Source organism: Homarus americanus, unplaced genomic scaffold, assembly GCF_018991925.1.
Source record: "Homarus americanus isolate GMGI-L3 unplaced genomic scaffold, GMGI_Hamer_2.0 scaffold42818, whole genome shotgun sequence".
In the NCBI taxonomy this organism is placed as follows: domain Eukaryota; kingdom Metazoa; phylum Arthropoda; class Malacostraca; order Decapoda; family Nephropidae; genus Homarus; species Homarus americanus.
Genome location: NW_024741585.1, coordinates 167175 through 189126, shown reverse-complemented (window position 1 = coordinate 189126; position 21952 = coordinate 167175). Strand labels below are relative to the sequence as shown.

The 21952-nt window shown below is 43.9% G+C and overlaps 1 protein-coding gene across 2 annotated transcripts in view; it reads right to left on the bottom strand.

Annotated features, from left to right (window-relative positions):
* LOC121875969 overlaps positions 1-21952 on the bottom strand; it is a 199443-nt gene that overhangs the window by 69143 nt on the left and 108348 nt on the right. For both annotated transcript variants that reach the window (XM_042380788.1, XM_042380790.1), the window contains one exon: positions 17802-17897. In XM_042380788.1, coding sequence (XP_042236722.1) covers positions 17802-17897 — 96 coding nt within the window. The remainder of the gene's footprint in view (positions 1-17801; positions 17898-21952) is intronic.

Sequence of the window (21952 nt, the reverse complement as noted above, 5' to 3'; positions counted from 1 at the left end):
CCCCTATTGCTCATATAAGCATCCAACCTATGTTTGAAGCTATTCAGCGTATTCGAGTTAATGATGATATTTGGTAACTTGTTCCATTCATCCACAACTCTGTTTCCAAACCAGTGTTTACCTATTTCACGCCTAAATCTAGATTTGTCTAATTTAAAACCATTGTTACGAGTTCGCTCCTAGTTGGATAGTTTGAGTACCTATGTAATGTCCCCTTTGTTTAGCCCAGACTTCCACTTATACACCTCTATCAGGTCGCCCCTCGCTCTACGTCTCTCGAGGGAGTGCAAATTAAGGTGCTTTAACCTGTCTCTATACTCAAGGTTCCTAATGCCCGGGATTAGTCTTGTCATTCTCCTCTAAATTCTTTCCAAGGATTCTATATCCATTCTGTAATACGGTGACCAGAACTGAACTGCGTAATCCAGGTGTGGTTTCACAAGCGCAAGATACAGTTTTAGGATGACCTCGCTAGTCTTATAACTAACACGCCTTTGTATGAACCCAAGTACTTTATTAGCCTTGTTACGAGCAAAAACACATTGTTTACTTGACTTAAGGTTCCTACTTATCATTACTCCTAAATCTCTCTCGCAGTCGGATTTCTCTATGGCATCGTTGTTCATCTGGTATCTGGTTTCCCTGTTTACATCTCCTATACTGAGTACTTTACATTTGTCCACGTTGAATTTCATCTGCCATTTTCCAACCATTCGAAAATTTGTTTAGATCTTCCTGTAGTTTTGCAGAGTCCTCGTCAGATTTAATAACACGTCCTATTTTAGTGTCATCAGCAAATTTACTTATGTTGCTGTCTATGCCGATATCTATGTCGTTTATGTATATAATAAATAATAATGGTTCAAGAAGGTGAGAGATGAACCGGAGGAGAGAATGGTGTGAAGGGGAAGGGATGACTAAACAAATTAAAGAACATAAGAACATACGAAAATAAGGAGTCTGCAATAGGCCGGTTGGCCTGTGCATGGCAGCTCCTGTCGAGAGTTACTACCACTTTCTATCGTCCATGAATCTATCTAGCCTCCTTTTAAAACTTTCCAGCGTTCCAGCACTTACTACAAAGTTGTTAAGCTTGTTCCACTCGTCCACCACCCTATTTGTGAACCAGTTTCTTCTTATCTCCCTCCTAAACCTAAACTTATCCAACTTAAATCCGTTGCTCCGAGTCCTATCCTGCTCGGATATTATAAGAACTTTATCTATATCCCCTTTATTGATTCCTTTCACCCACTTAAATACTTCTATCATATCTCCCCGCACTCTTCGTCTACGGTATACAGGAAGCTCATGACCTCAGCATATGAATATGTACTGTGTGTCCTCACCTTCCGTAGGCCACACACCACTCCCCTGCACACATGGCCACACTCTGCATCTACTGACCACACACACACCTTCATGAGTGGCCACATCCAACGTAATTGTGGCCACACAATGGCCCTGTTGAACATACACACACCTATACAGGAATGGCCACACCTAGGATCGGCATGGCCACACCTAGGACCGACATGGCCACAACCCGGAGCTTGGTCGGCGTATTTCCTCTTCTCACATAGCTGTGGCCTTTCCCGGTACATCTCTTACCCAACACACCTCCCCCAGTACCCCATGAACTCCACCAGCTCCCGGTACCAAACACACCATACCAGTCACTCACATATGCGAATATTCAACACAACTCATACCGGTACAGTACTTCCTTCATCAGTCCCCGGTACACACACACACACACACCACACCCGGTACACTACAAATAAACAACCATCTCCACCAGTCCCCGGTACACCCACCTCCTCCCTGGTTCACCCCCCACACCACATCTACATAACCCACATACCAACGTTTAAAACTTTCCCATACTTTCTTAACAACTTTTCGAAAATACACATAAAAATACCAATACACATCACTAACATATACACAAACATACAGAGTGAGTCATAAAATCTATACACATTGCCTTAACGATTTTCATAAAGGCTGCGTTGAATACTTACATTACAACAGCAACATTGTCCTAGCTTGTGGAAGACCTCACATATCAACAAGTGGGTGGGGGGGAGGGAGAGGGACAATGTTGCTCTTGTTACGACGAACATTCACGCGAAATCCACGAAATTTATATATTTTTTCTGAGACACCCTGTAATTTATACATATAGACATCGATATATATCACACTATATAAACTTGATATAAAGGTTTTGAAAAATAGTACCCCAAAATAATCACTGTTTTTTGTTTTATTTATGATTTACAAATAGTTTCAGGTTAAAACTGCTATAACCATTAAGCTTCGTTTCACTAAGCTTTAAAAATTTCCAATATGAATACAATTTGGAGTATTATTAATATGTATACTTATTACATACTGAATATGTATACTGTATGTAGTTATTAAGCTTGTAGGAAGCAAAAAGACACACGTCAACCCACAACCACAGACCAAAGACCACTGTTGGTTCTCCTCTACCCACTCACCCTCCCTCCCTCACTGACCTGACCCACACACCACCCTCACCCCACACCCTCCCCTTCAACATAAACTATAGACTCACGCAATAATATATCTTAATAGGCGATAAATGAAGAATGAACCCAACGTGGAGGAAAGAATGTGGAGAGTAATTAAAAAAAATTTTCCCAAGACTTAGTAACGATGGTTGGCTTGGTGGGACATGGAACCCCCACCCCCACAACACCCCAGGAGTTAGAAGGTACCGATTAGTCTATTTCTGAGATTAATTACATATCCTTATTAACTACTTACCATATAAATAACCAATAGCATTTAATTATACTATTATAGCTATTTATATTATTGTATTAAATTATTGTGTCAAAGAAAACGATAAAATAGAGGGGGGGGGGAGTTAAATGGGTACTTGGCAACGATAGCGCGGAGGGTGAAAAGATGAAGGCGTGGGGGAAGGAATGGGGGGTGAGGGAGGTGGAGAAGGGAGGGGGGTGGGGGAGGTGGAGGGGGTGAGGAGGTGGGGGTGAGGGAGGCATTATGGGAGTGGTCGTAGTAGGTAGTTGTTGCCGTAGTACAAAAACGACCACCTTAAAAGTACATTTTCTTTTATAGGTATAATGTACACCCTAACCTAACCTAACCTAACCTAACCTAACAAGTACTTAAGACACTTCAGACACTTGCGAAATATTTTACAAATGATGGTTAAGGTACAGGGAAGATTGTAGGTCAAATGGGCCCCTGTCCTAATAGGCCCCAGGCTACACTAACCACTAGAATTTAGGTCTATTAACATTAGGGGCCCATTAGGACTAGACCCCAATCCCGGGGCTCATTAGGACTGGGGCCTATTTAGACTAGTGATAGACTTGGAAAAAAATAGTGAGGTGTGTGTGTGTGTGTGGGGGGGGGGCACATGCCCAATCCCACGGCAGCTCTTACACGCCCTTGCCGGAAGTCCCGCACGCCTCTCGACCCCCCCCTCACTCAACCACGCCTTGAGTAGCGACGCCGAGTGGTCAAATGGTCAATCTTAATGGGTTACCAGTCTTAATGGGACACAGATTTAATGGGTTCCAGTCTTAAGGGGTTCCTGGTCTCAATGGGTCACAGTCTTAATGGGTCACAATCCTAATGGGTTCCAGTCTTAACCTGCTGTACTTATTAAGACTGGGGATTAGTCCTTATCTGTTCCAATAATAATAGATTAGGTAAGGTTAGGTTAGGTAAGGTTAGGTTAGGTTAGGTTAGGTTAGGGCCTAGTAGGACTGGGGCGGTGAGGTCCATCTTGCCAGGAACCAACAAGAACAATTTGACTGATCAAGAGTTACCTCAAAACTGACATTACCTGCAGGTAGAAGCCAGGTAAGGTGCGCCCCTAATACACCTATCCTTCCACGATCACAGGTACCCCACACGACGCCCACGCCACGCCGCCCACACTCAGACCCCGCCCAGAGCCACGCCCAGAGCCACGCCCTTGTCCTCCACGCCTCCCCCCACGCCAACAGCCATTTCCCGTAATCACCACACGCCAGGTATCTTATCGTTTACCAAGGAGACCCTCACTGTGCTTCAGGGTCGTGTATATACGACAAGAGAAGGCCCTGAACACGTGGGAAGGAACGGCACCCACAGCCCCTTGCATAAAGTGAGGAGGAGAGAAGGAGAGGAGGTGAGGAGGGGAGAGAGGATGGGGGGAGGGTGGGGAGGGAGGGTGAGGGAAAAAATGAGAGGGTGGGGAAGGGAGAAGGTGGGGGTTATGTTGTGTTAAAGGTTAATAGTCTAGTCTTGGCTTTTAATTACCTTGCGTAAAGATGTGTGTGTGTGTGTGTGTGTGTGTGTGTGTGTGTGTGTGTGTGTGTGTGTGTGTGTGTGTGTGTGTGTGTCTAACTCGCTGAAGCAAACTGCATAATAATTACTATACTGTGTCTACATCAACAGTTCAACTTAGTGTGTGATGGTGAGTCGGCACAAGCCCGGAGGCACGTGGGTGGGGTGAGGGTGGTTAATAGCCGTCACCTTAACCCTTGAGTACGAGGAGTTAATCCCTTGAGTACGAGGAGTTAAACCCTTGAGTACGAGGAGTTAAACCCTTGAGTACGAGGAGTTAAACCCTTGAGTACGATGACTTAACACCTTGAGTACGATATCACCACAAAATAATTTAATAATCTCGTTAAAATAATCACATAATCCATATAGTTTACATAAGATCAATAAATTAATTAGACTTGGCGACATCCTCCACCCACACCCTCTGCACACATATCTTCCACCCACACCCTCCACCCACACCTTCCACTCATACTCCCTATCCATCCTACACCCACATCATCCACCTACACCCTCCACCCACACCCTCCGTCCACACCCTCCACCCACACCCTCCACCCACACCTTCCACTCATACTCCCTATCCATCCTACACCCACATCATCCACCTACACCATCCACCCACACCCTCCACCCACACCCTTCACCCACATCATCCACCCACTCGTATACGCCTCCAAGTCTTTCATTCTCAAAGGAAATAAATCGCCGCCTTTTCAATATAGATAAACTAGTCCTCCCTTCTCAACAATCTCTCTCCCCTTCCCCATTCCTCACCTCCCCCTACCCTTTCCTCGCCGCCTACCCCCTTATCTCCTTACCTTTCCTCACCTTCCTTCCCCTCCTCACCTCCCTTCCCCCTCCTCCCTTTACTTTCTATCCCTCCCCTTTACCTCCCTTCCCCTTACCCTTTCCTCATCTTCCATCCCTTCCTCACCTACCTCCCTTCCCCCCTTTACCCCCAATTCATTAGCTCCCTACCCCCTTACCCCTTACCTCCTACCCCCTCCCCCTTACCTCCTTCTCCCTCGCACCAAATTCCAGAGCAAACATTTATCTTCAGATTCTTTGTATTCATCTCCAGCGAGTAATTCTTTTGCATTCTTCTAATTCCTCTCATTTATTTCCTATTTCTTTCCATCTCTCTCATTAATTCTTTCTTGATTCTTCGGTTATCGAGTAATTTCTTGTATGTTTATTCTCTAATGCCACTACTTCCGTCACCGCCACTATCCTCTCCCCTCAAACAACCACCACTACCACCCTCAACCCCCTTCTAGCAACCACTACTACTACCATCACTACCACCATCCCCACCAGCTCGTAGGATGTACTGGTAGGGTGATGGTGGATGCAGTACCTACCACAATCATCCTCTCTAACTCGTATAGTGCTAAGTAGTGGTAGATGCAGTAACTACCACCACAACCACTATCACCCCCTCTCCCCTTGACAGCTGTTATGGTTGTGTTGGCAGGGTGATGGTGGTGGTTTCAGTGTGGTAATAGTGGTGGCAGGGTGGTGGTAGCAGGGAGCAAGGGTAGTTCTTGACGCACAGGGTCTAGTGGTCTCATTATGGAAGAATAAACATCTGTCCGTCCAGCCAGAGCTTTGTGTTGTGGCGGCGCTCACAAAGCCTCAGCATACCCAGCCAGGGGACGCGTGCCTTTGTGCCTCTCACCCCCTCCTCCTCCTCCTCCTGCTGCTGCTGCTCCCTCCTGCAGGACCGTCGTGCCTCAAAGACTGGTGGTGACATGTCGGGAAAGCCTCTGTGGTCTGCTCATAAATCTACATCACGTGAGGGAATTTTTTTTGAGTCAATATGAGGATTATTATTACGACATCTGCTCAAAGCCATATGTGAGGAATTTATGAGTCTATGAGAATTTATATTTTAGGAATTATGAGTTTATAGAGAATAAATATTGTGAGAAATGTTTGTTTATGTTCCACCAACTTGTGTGTTTATTTTATGGTAATGTGTAGGAGCGAGGGCCCGACCGTCTCCCTATGGTCAGGGTGAAATTTAAAGCCCCCTCCCCCCTTTTAAAGCGTACTGTAAGGCTTTCCCTTCCTCCTCCTCTTCTCCCCTCCTCCTCGCCACATGCCTCATCTCCCCCTCCTCTCACCCTCATGGAAACATGTTTTGACAGCCGGGACCTGACCGCCTTCCTCTAACATAACATATACTGTATATACTAACCTAACCTAACCTAACCTAACCTAACCAACACCAACCTAACCTAATCTTACCAACACCAGGCTACCCTAACCTAGCTTAACTTAATTTACATGAAATTAACTTTATTCTATTCTAACCTAAACTAAACCTTAACGTAACCTAAATAAACCTAATTTAACATATATTAGCTTAACCATATCTAAACTAACCTAACCTAACCTTCCCCAACAGGAGCTACGAGATTGCATCCTGTTAAAAACGTCTAGGTTAGGTTAGGTTAGGAGAGGAGGAGGAAATCAATAAGGTTCATTTGTCAGGGTGTTGGCACGTAGACATGACACCTGTTGACGCTACTTGAACCTGACCCGAGTGTTGGGTTTGAAAGAGGTCAGGTCAGGTCACTCACAGGTCAGGTGCTGGGTACATGACACTAAACGACACACCTGGTACACGACACACCTGGTACACAACACACCTAGTTCAACGACACACATGGTACACGACACACCTGGTACAATACATACCTGGTACACGACACACCTAGTACGACGACACACCTGGTACACGACACACCTGGTACACGACACACCTGGTACGACATTTGGTACAATAATACATACCTGGTACATGACATGCCTGTACACAACACACCCAGTTCAACGACACATTATGGAGGGCCACGTAAATACCTGGTACAATTTATTACCAATATCGGAAAACAACACTCTTGTACAACGAGACACACCTGGTACACGACACACCTGTACACAATACACTTGGTACACGACACTTAGTACGACACACCTGGTACACATATACTGGTACACGACACACTTAGTACGACACACCTGGTACACGACACACCTGGTAACAATGACACACTTGGTACATGGCTACATTCTGGTACACGACACACCTAGTACAAGGACACACTCTGGTACACACGACACCTGGTACATTACATACTGGTACACGACACACTCTGGTACACGACACACCTGGTACACGACACACCTGGTACACGACACACCTGGTACAATACACACCTGGTACACGACACACCTAGTACACCGACACACCTGGTACACGACACACCTGGTACAACGACACATCTGGTATACGACACCACGACCAGTAAATATGGCAGAACGAGACGATAATTACTACCTTGACCTATGATGGATAACCACTCCAGGTCAAAGGGTATTTGGGGTCACACGCAGCAACAGGTGTGAGGTCACATGTCACAGTTCACCTCCATGCTTGAAGTCATTAGAGAGAGAGAGAGAGAGAGAGAGAGAGAGAGAGAGAGAGAGAGAGAGAGAGAGAGAGAGAGAGAGAGAGAGAGAGAGAGAGAGAGAGAGAGAAGAGAGAGAGAGAGAGAGAGAGAGAGAGAGAGAGAGAGAGAATATTCAACAAAATAAAAATTGGTTAATCAGATTGGGTTGGAAGTGATGGCATGGGTGAGACAAAGGGTACACACACACACACACACACACACACACACACACACACACACACAGCTCGGGTTACCAACTGGGCCAGGAATTGCCGCTGTCCTGGCCAACCCAACCAGCACATTGTGGGCGGGGTCGAGGGTCAGTTGAGGCCGTGGGACAGTACACCCACCCACCCACCTCCCCCCCTCCCCATCTAGGACCGTGGGACACAGCACTCACCCACCACCCACGCCCCTAAAGACAACTACTAAATGACAATAACTTAGATAAATAAAATATAAATGTCTCCATGTGGCCCATTTTCTATTATGATCGTTTTCTTTAAAAGGGATACTAAAGCATTTATCTTGAGATATTTTGGGGGTTTCTGTACTAATTTAACCTACATGAAGGGCCATTAGCACTGGACCCCATAAGAAATTGGTTAGGTTAGGTTAGGATTGGGGTCAAGCTTCAGGTGATCGTTTAACTTGCTTTAGTGAAGAGTGATTAGTGTGCATCGGTTGGGGCAGGGTCTAAATATGCTGGGGGTGCAAAGAGGAATCTCAGTCGTGAGCGGGCTGACGGCCGGGGGGGGGGATCTCAACAGTCAAGAGGAAAGGCGAGGGAGGAACTTTTTTCAGTCAGTCAGTCAGCAGTGAGTCAGTGTTAGAAAGTAGTCCACAAAGCTGACTAAAATAGTTAAGATATTATATAAAATACCAAAACCGACAGAGGAGAGGCGGGAGGAAGCCAAGGAATGAGCGACAGACCTTAGCCAGATCTCTCCTTAGACCAGGGGGGTGGGGGCACCCTACTCCTGCCCGAGGGGAGGGGTTTGGGGGTGAGTTGGAGACCTAAGATATGAGGGGAGGGGGCTTGGGGAGGAGGGCAGGTGTGGGGAGAGAGAGGGGAGGGGATAAGTGGAGAGGAAGAGGAGGGAGATGGGAGGAATAGATAAGAGGGGAAGGAGAGGGAAAGGAGAGAGGGAGGAATAGATAAGAGGGGAGGAAGAGAAATGGAGAAAGAGAGGGAAAGGGGGAGGAAGAGATAAGTGGAGAGGAAAAGGGAGGGAGAGAGGGAGGAATAGATAAGAGGGGAAGGGGAGAGGGAGGGAAAAGAGGAGAGGGGGGTAGAGGGAGGGGGAGGGGGGACAAGGCCACTTGGAGGTAAAGGGAGGTTGGAGGGAGAGGGACAAGAATAAGGTAGAGGGTATCACCTTACAACCCTGGGAGCCACAACCACCACTACCATCACCACCCACTACTACCACCACCCACTACCACCATCACCCACTAGCTCCACCACCCACCACCACCATCACCCTCTACCACCACCACTCACTACTACCACTACTACCAGGACAATCACCACCAACGCCGAGTACCATACACAGTAACCACACCCACACCACAACCCCTGCTGAGTGAACGCTAACACAAACAAAAACAACTTGGGGAAAAATTAGGTTAGGTTAGGTTAGGTTAGGTTAGGTTAGGTTAGGTTCTCATACTACCGAACCTTGTCGCACCTGGCACAGAAATTAGACTTTTTTTTATTCCTGTACTAAGTTGTTGCTTTTTTTTTTTTTACGGGGATTAGCCCACCCGGGCACAGGTCACTGACCCACATCGGGGCCTAGGGGGCGAAAATATAATAATCATAATAATAAAATAATAATAATAATAATAATAATAATAATAATAATAATAATAAAGAACCATAAAGAAATACAAAAATAAAAAAAGATCAAAAGTGAGAAACAATATACTATATGAATGTTGTGTTGTCAAAAGTAAGAGAAACAATTGAGACCTGCAATTGTGTAAGTTCATTATCCATCTATCTATCACAGGTAACGACGTGTACCTGGTGTAGACATCTGGATATATTTGTTTATAGCGCTGTTACTATGAGCTTACGACACAACACACAAGACACCATCAAGGGAGGGGGAGGGGGGTGTAGGTGTGTGTTTTGATCTTACGACACAACACACAAGACACACCATCAAGAGAGGGGGTGTAGGTGTGTGTTTGAGCTTACGACACAACACACAAGACACCATCAAGGGAGGGGGAGGGGGGTGTAGGTGTGTGTTTTGATCTTACGACACAACACACAAGACACCATTAAGGAAGGCAGGTGTGTTGAGCGTTATTCATAGCAGGAATACCACACATGCTAGGAGGTTCTTGCCTAGGGAGGGAGGGAGGCAGGGAGGGAGAGGAGGGAGAGTAGAGAGAGGAGGGAGAGGAAGGAGGAAGAGTGAGCAGGAGGGAGGGAGAGTAGAAAGGAAAGTACGAGAGAAGAAGGGAGGAAAAGTGTAGGATGAAAACAAGGAGAAAGGGAAGGGAGAAAACAGTGGAGTAGGAGGGAAATCAGGGAGTGAGGAGGTAGAAAGGGAGAAGGAGAAAGGGAGGGAAAAGTAAGGAGGGAGGAAGCAGGGAGGTTAGGAAGGAAATCAGGGAGGGGGAGAAAGGGAGAGAGGGAGGAAGTAGGGATGGTAGGAAGGAAAGCAGGGAGGGATGTAAGGAAAGCAGGGAGGGAGGAGAAAGGGAGGGAGATATAAGAAGGGAGGAAGCAGGGAGGGTAGGAAGGGCTCCAGTCTTCCTTAGGTTCACCAGGCTGTTGCTATTCGCGGCTCGCAGGTGTATAGTGTGTGCAGTGTGGCGTGTCCTAAGACGGCCAGGTCAGCCAGGTGGGTTTATACCATGTGTGGGTAAGTGGTCTCTCTCTCTCTCTCTCTCTCTCTATCTCTGTCTGTCTGTCTGTTTCTTTTATCTCTTTGTATCTACCTGCCTGCCCGTGTGTCTGTCTTTCTGTCTCTCACTCCCTCTACGTCTATCTCTCTCTCTCTCTCTCTCTCTTAATTCTCACTATAACTGCCTCACTACACCTACATCCTCCACATCTCATACCCACAAACACACCATAATATTTCTCTACCTACCTCACTGTATCCCCTCCCCTCTCCCACCCCCCCCCATTCATATAAATTACATAGGGGAAACGGTATTATATTTTTTTTAACACAATACATATTTTTTCCCCCCATATATCCAGACATCAACAAATTTCCCCAGATCCCTTTATCATTTTCCCTCGTATCATCAACGTGCCAATATCATGTTTGTTTTAATGGATTTTAATATTAAACTGTTACAAAATACGCACACATGTCTGTTTTCTTTTGTTTTTTTTTGGTTCTCGTGTTTGTTTACATATTACAGTGTATATTTACAGTACATCGTTTGTGTGTGTATGGTATGTTAGTTTTGTGTAATAATAATGATGATGATGATTGATGATAATAACAAAAACAATAACCTAACCCTAACCCTCCCTCATAATGCAATAAGCAAAATAACTCTAAAAATAAAAATAAACAATAAGAAAACTGTAATGTGCTATGTAATAATTATCAACACATCGCCAAACACCGCTCTGCAACTCTGCTTTTCCATCGCAATACAACTCGAAGTCTTCTTAAAGTGCGATGTAATTCAATACTTCCAGAATAACACAAAAACACCAAAAGTCTACCTCGGAAACCCATAGTTGGTGAGTAATTAGCATTAAAAACCTCATTAAAATCTCCCTAGCGTCATTACGACCACTAATGACGCCGCAATCGAATCGTGGTCCATAGATTCGGATTCGGTGTGTTCAGGAGGACCTAAACTGAGACTCAAGAGGACCTATACTGAGACTCAAGAGGACCTATACTGAGACTCAGGAGGACCTAAACTGAGACTCAAGAGGACCTATACTGAGACTCAAGAGGACCTAAGCTGAGACTCAAGAGGACCTATACTGAGACTCAAGAGGACCTATACTGAGACTCAAGAAAATATTGAAATATCCTTTTCTCTCGGAATTGGAATTTAAGGGGTTTAACTACAGTAATGTCCCACGTCTGAAAACTTTCCTCATTTCGAACCGTGCTTCCTGCCTCCTCCCTCTCCTTACCGCCTCTTCCTCCTCCTCCTCCTTTTACTTCCCCTCCATCTTCTTCTCTCCCACTACCTCCTCAACATTTTCCTGTCCCTCCTCCTTTATCTCCTTCCTTACTCCACTCCTCCTCCTACTCTTCCTTCTTCCCACACACTCATGACCCACTGGCTCTTTCAATGCCTAAGCGACCTCACAGCTCCGGCACTGTACCTGCCTTTAACGCCTCTTTGATGTCTAGCTCTTCCTATTCTGGCACCCCCCCCTCCTTGTTGAGAACCTCCCCCTCCTTGTTGAGAGCACCCTCTCCCCCATACATTTCCCATTCCCAGAAACTCCTCGCAACTTATGCGTCTCTCTCTCTCTCTCTCTCTCTCTCTCTCTCTCTCTCTCTCTCTCTCTCTCTTTATATCTTCTATTTACATATTTTGTTATCCTTTTCTTCCTTCATTTCTATCTTCTATCTTCCCGTTTCTCATCTCTTATTTTTTTTTCTATCTTCTATCTCTTCTTTCTTTCTTCATTTCTATATCTAGGTCTCTATTATAACGTTCAACTTTATGCTTAACTCAGTAGCAGATTAGTATTACCTAGGTTAAGTTGCGTTAGGTTAATATTACGTTAATTTGCGTTAGATTAGGTATCATGTTAAATTGCGTTAGATTAGGTATCATGTTAAATTGCATTAGATTAGGTATCATGTTAATTTGCGTTAGATTAGGTATCATGTTAAATTGCGTTAGATTAGGTATCACGTTAAATTGCGTTAGATTAGGTATCATGTTAAATTGCGTTAGATTAGGTATCATGTTAAATTGCGTTAGATTAGGTATCATGTTAATTTAGCGTCAGTTTGGTTACTCTTAAGGTGAAATTAACTGGGGGGCCTAATATTCAGGTTATGAAATGTGGGGTACAAAACATCAAGTGGAAAAGAGGGGGGTAGGAATAATGATAGAAATAAGAGAAATAATGAGATAAATAAGAGAAATAATGATAGAAATAATGAGAGAAAAGAGAAAAATAATGATAGAAATAAGAGAAATAATGATAGAAATAAGAGAAATAATGATAGAAATAAGAGAAATAATGATAGAAATAAGAGAAATAATGATAGAAATAATGAGAGAAAAGAGAAAAATAATGATAGAAATAAGAGAAATAATGATAGAAATAATGATAGAAATAAGAGAAATAATGATAGAAATAAGAGAAATAATGATAGAAATAATGATAGAAATAAGAGAAATAATGATAGAAATAAGAGAAATAATGATAGAAATAATGATAGAAATAAGAGAAATAATGAGAGAAAAGAGAAAAATAATGATAGAAATAATAATAGAAATGATAGAAATTATAGAAATAATGAGAGAAATGAGAGAAATAATAATAGAAATGAGAGAAAAAATTATAGAAATGGTAGAAATAATGATAGAAATGATAGAAATTATAGAAATAATGATAGAAATGATAGAAATAATGATAGAAAAGAAAGAAATAATGAAAAAAATTTGAGAAATGATAGAAAAAATTATAGAAATGATAGAAATAATGATAGAAATTATAGAAATAATGAGAGAAACGAGAAATAATAATGGAAATGAGAGAAATAATGATAGAAATTATAAAAATTATAGAAAGGAGAGAGATTGTGATATACATGAGAGAAATAATGATAAAAGTGACAGAAATAATGATAGAAATTATAGAAATAATGACAGAAATAATGAGAGCTAGTGGTGCAAGACAAAGCAGTAGAAAGTGACAGGAAAGGCGATAGACATCATTGAAGAAATAACATAAATTTTGCTCGTATCTTCAACTAGTGATCCCAGGTGAGTGAATAGTGAGGTCAACACACACACACACACACACACACACACACACACACACACACACACACACACACACACACACACACACACACACACACACACGCACGCACACACACACACACACACACACACACACACACACACACACACACACACACACACACACACACACACACACACACACACACATCAACCAACTCCTTTACCAGTCCAGGAAAAACAGGATCGGCAGTAGGACCACCTCCCCGTCAGGCAGGTCTTCTGTGATCCAAACCTCTACCTTCAGTACTCTCGAGTCAGTCCAGTCATCACTACTACTTTCTTACCTGACTCTCTCTCTCCCTCTCTCTCTCTCTCTTTCCCTCTCCCTCTCTCCCTGTGGTTGAGTTGGGTTGGGTTATATATATGTGTGTGTGTGTGTGTGTGTGAAAGGGACTCGACCCCAGCACCCCCAGGAGAGTAAAACATAGTCACTTCCACTCACACACACACACACACACACACACACACACACACACACACACACACACCTCTGTCTACTTCCTCTTTTGTTCACTATCATTAACAGCCATATTTTTCAGAGAAGGATCACCTGAAAGACTATCCACCCCAATACTACCTGAGAGTTAGGGTTAGGTTAGGTCAGATAGGGCAGGGGGGCAGCAGTCTTCAGATGACCCAACAGAAACATGAATCATTACACAATAGTTTCTCAGGTAGACACTCACTGACATCCTTCCCAGGTCAAGACACTCTCCATGCTGTGAGCTAACACATTTCTATCACCCTCACTTTGGACTAATGTTCGTATTTCGTTATAATTTCGTTGTAATTCTGATATATATTCTCAGCATTATGTATATGCTTTCTCCTGGAGGTTAAGACTTTGGGGGAAATTGTATTGTGAGGGTGGAGGATGAGGGTGAGGGGTGTGTGGTTGTGAGGGGTGGAGGGTGAGGGTGTAAAAGGTATTGTGAGGGTGGAGGGGTGAGGGGTGAGGGGTGTTATGTATGGGAGGGTGGAGGATGAGGGTGAGGGGGTGTGTTGTGTGGTACAGAGGGTGGAGGGGTGAGGGTGTTGTGTATTGTGAGGGTGGAGGATGAGGGGTGAGGGGTGTATTGTGAGGGTGAGGGGTGAAGGGAGGGGTGGTGTTAGGGTGTGAGGGGTGTATTATGAGGGTGAAAGTGGGGTGCTTGGTGTATTGAGAGCCACTGTACCACCTATTCACAATATCACTTCAAAATCACCTTCAAAATCACCTTCAAAATCACCTTCAAAATCACCTTCTAAATCACCTTCTAAATCACCTTCAAAATCACCTTCAAAATCACCCTCTAAATTACCTTCTAAATTAGTATTATTCATCTTCAGAAACAACAACAAAACATGTGCTTGGTCTTATCAGTCTTTGTGTCTCACGTTTTTGATAGTAAATTGTTTTGGTAAATTATGGTAATATTATTGTACATTGTAAGGACTGTGTGTGTGTGTGTGTGTGTGTGTGTGGAGTACAGTAAACAGTGCAATATTGGTGGGGAGGTGAGGGAGGATATGTATGTGTAAAAGGCGAGAACAGGTGCTGGAGAGAGAGAGAGAGAGAGAGAGAGAGAGAGAGAGAGAGAGAGAGAGAGAGAGAGAGAGAGAGAGAGAGAGAGAGAGAGAGAGAGAGAGAGAGAGTACAGGTAATGTCAAGGGAAGGGTGGATGGAGGGAGGGAGAAGGGACATGCGGAAGGGAAGGGAAAGGATTGCAGGTGTTGATAAGGGGCGGAAAGTCGAGAAGGAAGAGAAAAAAAGGAAGTAATCTACAAGACGTTACAATAATTTCTGGCAGGTTGAGGGAGGGGAGTAGGTAACGGGAGGTGGCTGTAGGTAGCTTCTCGCCCCCCCACCATTACTGTACTGTACCTGAAGAATGACTCGCCTCAAGGAAGGGCTTCTTCTACACTAACGCCAAGAGGTGTGTGTGTGTGTGTGTGTGTGTGTGTGTGTGTGTGTGAGTGTGTGTGTGTGTGTGTGTCATTACTGGCATTGCTGTAGCCTTCATAATGACTCGAGCTACGACGTGTTCTGGGGCAGTGTGTGTGCTACCTGACGTCGTTGTTTGGACTTGACGGTCATGACCTAAAACTAAGATGTTCTGATTTTGTTTTTGTTTGTTTGTATACGTGTAAAAAGCGTAATGTGGAATCAGTCAAGTGTCACCTCGCCCCCTCGCCAAAGACTGAAGATATTCGGTACACAGGTCGGCGTGTGGGCCACCAGTGTTTCCCTCTGGATATAGCACGGAGTTAAAATAATATTTCCCACGCATAATAGCCCTGAGGGTCAGTCGCTTCCTGGCAGGTGAGGACCACACTGATGAAATAACATAACGAAACAGGTAGCGGTACGTTCACTCTGTTCACCGCCCCACACGTCACGCCATAAACAAATCCCCCAAAATTATCTAATAAAAATAAATAACTTGGCCAACACTACATGCAAGTTTCAGGTTCATAAATCAAAGAACCTGACACATCGAGTTAAGCTACGACAGAAAGATGTAAACAAACGGAGCAACAAATAACTACCCCCCAGGCCCCTCCCATCCTCTTTCGGAACTCATATCCTCGAGGAACGCGCTTCACGTGGCACCTGCAGGCAAAATGAGGAGATGGGGGGAGCGTTGTACAATATGAACTGAGCACTTAAGACGCACTTAACCCATAAAACACCCAGAATGAGAACTTAAGTCATTTAAAGCTGCATAACACATTCAAAATATATACACTTACCACACACTCAAACCAGAATCTACTGCACAGATACAACAATGCAGACAAATACATAAAATAAGTAGTAACGCAAATATAATACCAACGTCTGCTATGCACTAACGCGTCACAAATACTGCGATGTAATTTCTAACACTTAGCACTGTAGGCAAGTCCTCCACTGTTGAATAAGATGCGATGTTGGTCAATTCGCCTTCATTAACACACACACACACACACACACACACACACACACAGACACACACACACATCTCATCCGTGTTGTGTTGACCATCAAACATTTGTTGTACAATATTTGTATTATATTGTGACATTTACATTGTTCTGTTCGGCAGCACAAGAGTCAACATGACCGGCGGTGTGTGTGGTGAGGGTGATGCGTCTGCTGTGTTGTTTTAATATCTTAATATATTATAAATGGTGTTGTCATTAGTAAATACATCACGAACACATGAATTAATACCTGACACTTCTTGGTATTGGTCTGTGTGTGTGTGTGTGTGTGTGTGTGTGTGTGTGTGTGTGTGTGTGTGTGTGTGTGTGTGTGTGTGTGTGTGTGTGTGTGTGTGTGTGTGTGTGTGTGTGTGTGTGTACCAAGCACCTTACAACCCTAACAGACTGAGGAGGACAAGCGTGTACCATATCCATATTCTGCACTACACTTCCCCACTGAGACGACCGCCGCGTGAACACAGGTATCATGTAGCATCAATATTGTACCTTTAACACGAGACTCCTCTTCCATGTCTCACACCTCAAGGATACCTGGCCGTGTGTCTTGTTTTATGAAAGGACAATGGGAGGGTTTTTTTTTTATGTTTCGTTAAAAATGGATTAAAAAATGAACTTGGATCTCTCTCTCTTTGACTCTCTCTCTCTCTCTCTTTCTCATTCATACCTTAAACGAGACACACACACACACACACACACTAACAAATACCGTATAAGGATAACAACGAAAAATAAAAACACGACCAAAATTATATACCTATCATTGGTACCGAGTTTTCTTACCAAGGTGGATGAAGAAAATGATCCGCGGTACCTGGAACACGACTACAGGTTCTAAAAAAAATCTCAGATAATAATTCCCCTTAAATAAAAAACAACTCAATACCTCACTTAAATAATAATAATAATACAAAAAAAAAACTTTAATCCAATAAAAAAAATCTATTCATAAATAAGTATAAATTTTGGTATCAGATGATTGTAAAGGGGAATAATTACCTTGAGTCTTTGAGTACCTGGCAGGTAAGGAGGGAAGGGGGTACTCACCTGGGGGCGGAGGCTTGTGGGGAGTGGATGGCCTCAGCTTGTACTGCCGACTTCTGCGTCACAGGATGGACCAATGTTGTCTCCTGCCGGTTGTGGCTGTGAGGGAAAGAGAGAGAGATATCATGTTAGAGCGGCGGTATGGCTGAGAGAGAGAGAGAGAGAGAGAGAGAGAGAGAGAGAGAGAGAGAGAGAGAAAATTATAATTATTAGGGTGGCAGTATGGCTCTCCCTACCAAGTATATCTACACTTAACATGATGTAGCCATTCCAGTCACCTGTAGCCTAAAGTCAAACACCACAAGCAGCTCAGGTAAGGACGAAACAGCGACGATGATTTGAGTGATCTTGGAATACCTTTATGTAGAAGCTCCGGGACACAGTTATGTTGATAAATGTTGCAAGGTATTGTAAACAAGTCAGTCACGTCAGAGTCTCACTACCTGGTGGTCTTTCTCAGCAGGTAAATCCTCCTTCACACCTGTAATTAACACCTCTTACCCTTCAGGCTCTGATACGACACCTGTTTCTCCTTAATCACACCTTTTTATATAAATGTCAATTATTTCTCTCCTTCCATCTACCATTCATTTCTCCCTCCCTTCTTCCCTCTCGCCTCCTCCCACTTTTATCTCCTCCTCTCACTCTCTCCCTCTCCAGCTTCTCTGAATCCTCCCACCTACTTCTCCTCTCACTACCATCCTCCTCCTCCTCCTCCTCCTCCTCCAACTCTCACCAAGAATCCAACCACCTTCCTCTCCTCCCGCACCCCCCCTCCCTACCCCCATCTCCTCACACCACCACCACCACCACCACCTTCATCACACTATGCCCAGATCATTAGGAAGAGGAGGTAGGTGTGTGTGTGTGTGTGTGTGTGTGTGTGTGTGTGTGTGTGTGTGTGTGTGTGTGTGTGTGTGTGTGTGTGTGTGTGTCCAACTGCGGGTCTTACAATAAACACTTCAGGTGATGAGGCTCCGTGGATCACCGTCCAGATTATACCTCGACCCACACATTGAGTATACATGAATTGTGGGTACAGTAAATCATGGGTACAGTATATCATGGGTACAGTATATCATGGGTACAGTATATCATGGGTACAGTATATCACGGGTGCAGTAAATCATGGGTACAGTATATCATGGGTACAGTATATCATGGGTACAGTAAATCATGGGTACAGTATATCATGGGTACAGTACATCATGGGTACAGTACATCATGGGTACAGTATATCATGGGTACAGTATATCATGGGTACAGTATATCATGGGTACAGTATAACACAGGATACATTTCTGGTGTTGATGAGAGCTACAGGTGGCGACAGTGTTGGTTTTTTGGTCAATAATTTAATTTTTATAATAATTTACCTAACCTTTTCATTCGTTAACTGACTCACCTTACATGTTAACTCTCCGCTCGTCAAGGTAAGGTTCCCAGGTAAGGTTTTCATCACTGTGTATTTCTGGGATGGTTGACACACCTGTACTCTTGATTAGTTCCTTCCACTATTAATTACCAGGTAACTTTTCCACCTTCGTGACTCTAGCAACGGGGAGAGCCAGACTGATTACATTACCCTCAAACGGCCAATCGGAACAAGACACGAGACTATATCTCCCTGAACTAGCCAATCAGAACAAGACACGTGACTACATCTCCCTCAACCAGCCAATCAGGTGAGTGGACTACCCACGGCCAACACTCCCGAACGACCAAACTACCTAACAACCTAACCTACCTAGTTAACTACTCTCAAGCACTCGTTAGGTGGTTTATATTACTTGGATGACATTGTCTGGTTTATATACGGTCAAGTACATTATTATTTTGTAATTAATGAAAGAGTGAGTGAGTGAGTGAGTGAGTGAGTGAGTGAGTGAGTGAGAACCGCTGCTGTAACTTAAAAAAATAACACAGTACTGAACAATGAAACAAAAAACAAAAAAAGAATAAAAAAAACAAACACGATAAAACAAACGAAAAATAAAACCACTTAAAACAAAACAAAAAAATAACAAAATAAAAACGAAACTGATCCCTCGGCAAAAAATAAAAAATAAATAAATAATACAAGAAAATTTTCTTTTATCAGCGTCTTAACAGTAAAGTATCTCAGTATAGTTGTGGTGGGCGGACAGTCAGGGGCGTAACAAGCGGACAGAGCGGAAAGGGCTGACGGGGGTGGGTGGGGGGGGTTAAGGTGGGCGGTAGGGCTCCTGTACGCCCAAATAAGGTAGGAAAGTACCCTGGTGTGTTTGGGCGTGGTGTCTTAACCTGAACTACTGCCAGAGAGGGTACAGAAAGAGGTGGGTGTCCATCTAGGGAGTGTGGTGTGCTATTAACGGTAACCACAGCTAAGTGTATTAACCACGGCTGTTATTAACGTTATCCACAGCTAAAGGTGGTATCACACGAGCGTTATCCGGCTAAATTCATCCGACAACTCAATATCGGCTGCAGATTTGGGTAGTTGCCGGGATATTCCACCAGAATTGGAGTTTCAACCAAATTATATTCACAGCATCACAAGCTACTGAGTGTGAGCTAATGGAGAGAAAATTAACGTTATAGTCGTTATGAAATTAAACAGCTATGTACATTTCAAAACTGCATCGTGTATTTTTTTGTATTTAAAGTATATAATTTACTTTTATATAAGAATACATAATTTTACAGTACTAGCTGACTTGACAAGGTAATGTTATGGTGTAAGTCCTGTGGTAGCTTGACTCAAACGCCTTCCCGACGCTTACACCAGACCGTATGGGTTCCAACACCAATTTTACAAGGATCAGGCACTCCGAAATTTCCCTGTGGAGTAATACGACATAGGAGGTCTTGGTATTGTGTTCTGTTCTGTCCTGTCCAGCCGTATCCATTGTTTCTCAACGTTTGTGGTCTCTCTCTCTCTCTCTCTCTCTCTCTCTCTCTCTCTCTCTCTCACCAACAACACCATCATCACCACTACCACACCACAAGTCAGACACACTATACCAAACACCATAAATCTCAGTCAAGTCGGGCCTCAGGTGGAAGGTCAAGCAACTCACCTGGCCAATAAACGCTCCTTGACATACTCTTACAACACGTAATATATTCTTAAATAATGTGTTAATGATGTTTTACTGAGACACAACAGCTTATTTTAACCTTGTTGGTGGTAATGATGGAGTTGAGTTGTCCACTTGTCGCTCATATGGTTTGTGTGGCATTTATCGCCTTTGTATATTATTATTATTATTATTATTATTATTATTATTATTATTATTATTTATTATCTGAGGGAGGGAGGCCACACCTGAGTGCTGGAAGATGATCAGGTAATTAATTAAATGGAAAAGGAGAGAGAGAGAGAGAGAGAGAGAGAGAGAGAGAGAGAGAGAGAGAGAGAGAGAGAGAGAGAGAGAGAGAGAGAGAGAGAGACCACTACCACCACAACAAAACACCATCAGACACACTACCAGGCCAAGGTAAACATCAGTAATTTCTTAATGGGAAAAATTCTCAGGAAAGATAAGACGATAAACAATAGCATCTTAAAAGTAGGTTCTTACAGGGCGTCTCAATGGCCGAGGTGACAGTGAGGGGGTGAAGGGGTGAGGGGTGGGGGGTGGGGATGAGGGGTGGGGTTGAGGGGGGGGGGTTGAGGGGTGGGGGGGATGAGGTGGGGATGGATGGCTGCCTCCTGATCCTCTGCATTGTTTCTCACTCAACTTGAGAAGAAAAAAAATGTCAAGAGGAGTAATTCAAGACCCCATCCTCGTCTGGTTTAATGGCAGGTCTTTAGTGTGTGTGTGTGTGTGTGTGTGTGTGTGTGTGTGTGTGTGTGTGTGTGTGTGTGTGTGTGTGTGTGTGTGTGTGTGTGTGTGTGTGTGTGTGTGTGTGTGTGTGATGGTATAAAGCTTCCGTCAACCAGATAATTCACCTAATCCACCCAATTCAACCCCCCGGCCCCTCCACCACCTCGCCCTCCACCCAACACCCCTGGTGCTTCAGGTCGGCGGGGTTAACGAGAAGGTCATCATGAGTGATAGATAACCGGCAGGTGAACGACGTGTAACAGTCACCTATGTATGAACCAGGTTAATGGCATGAGAGGTAAGGACATGTACTCTTGTTCACATGTACTCTCGTTCATAAGTACT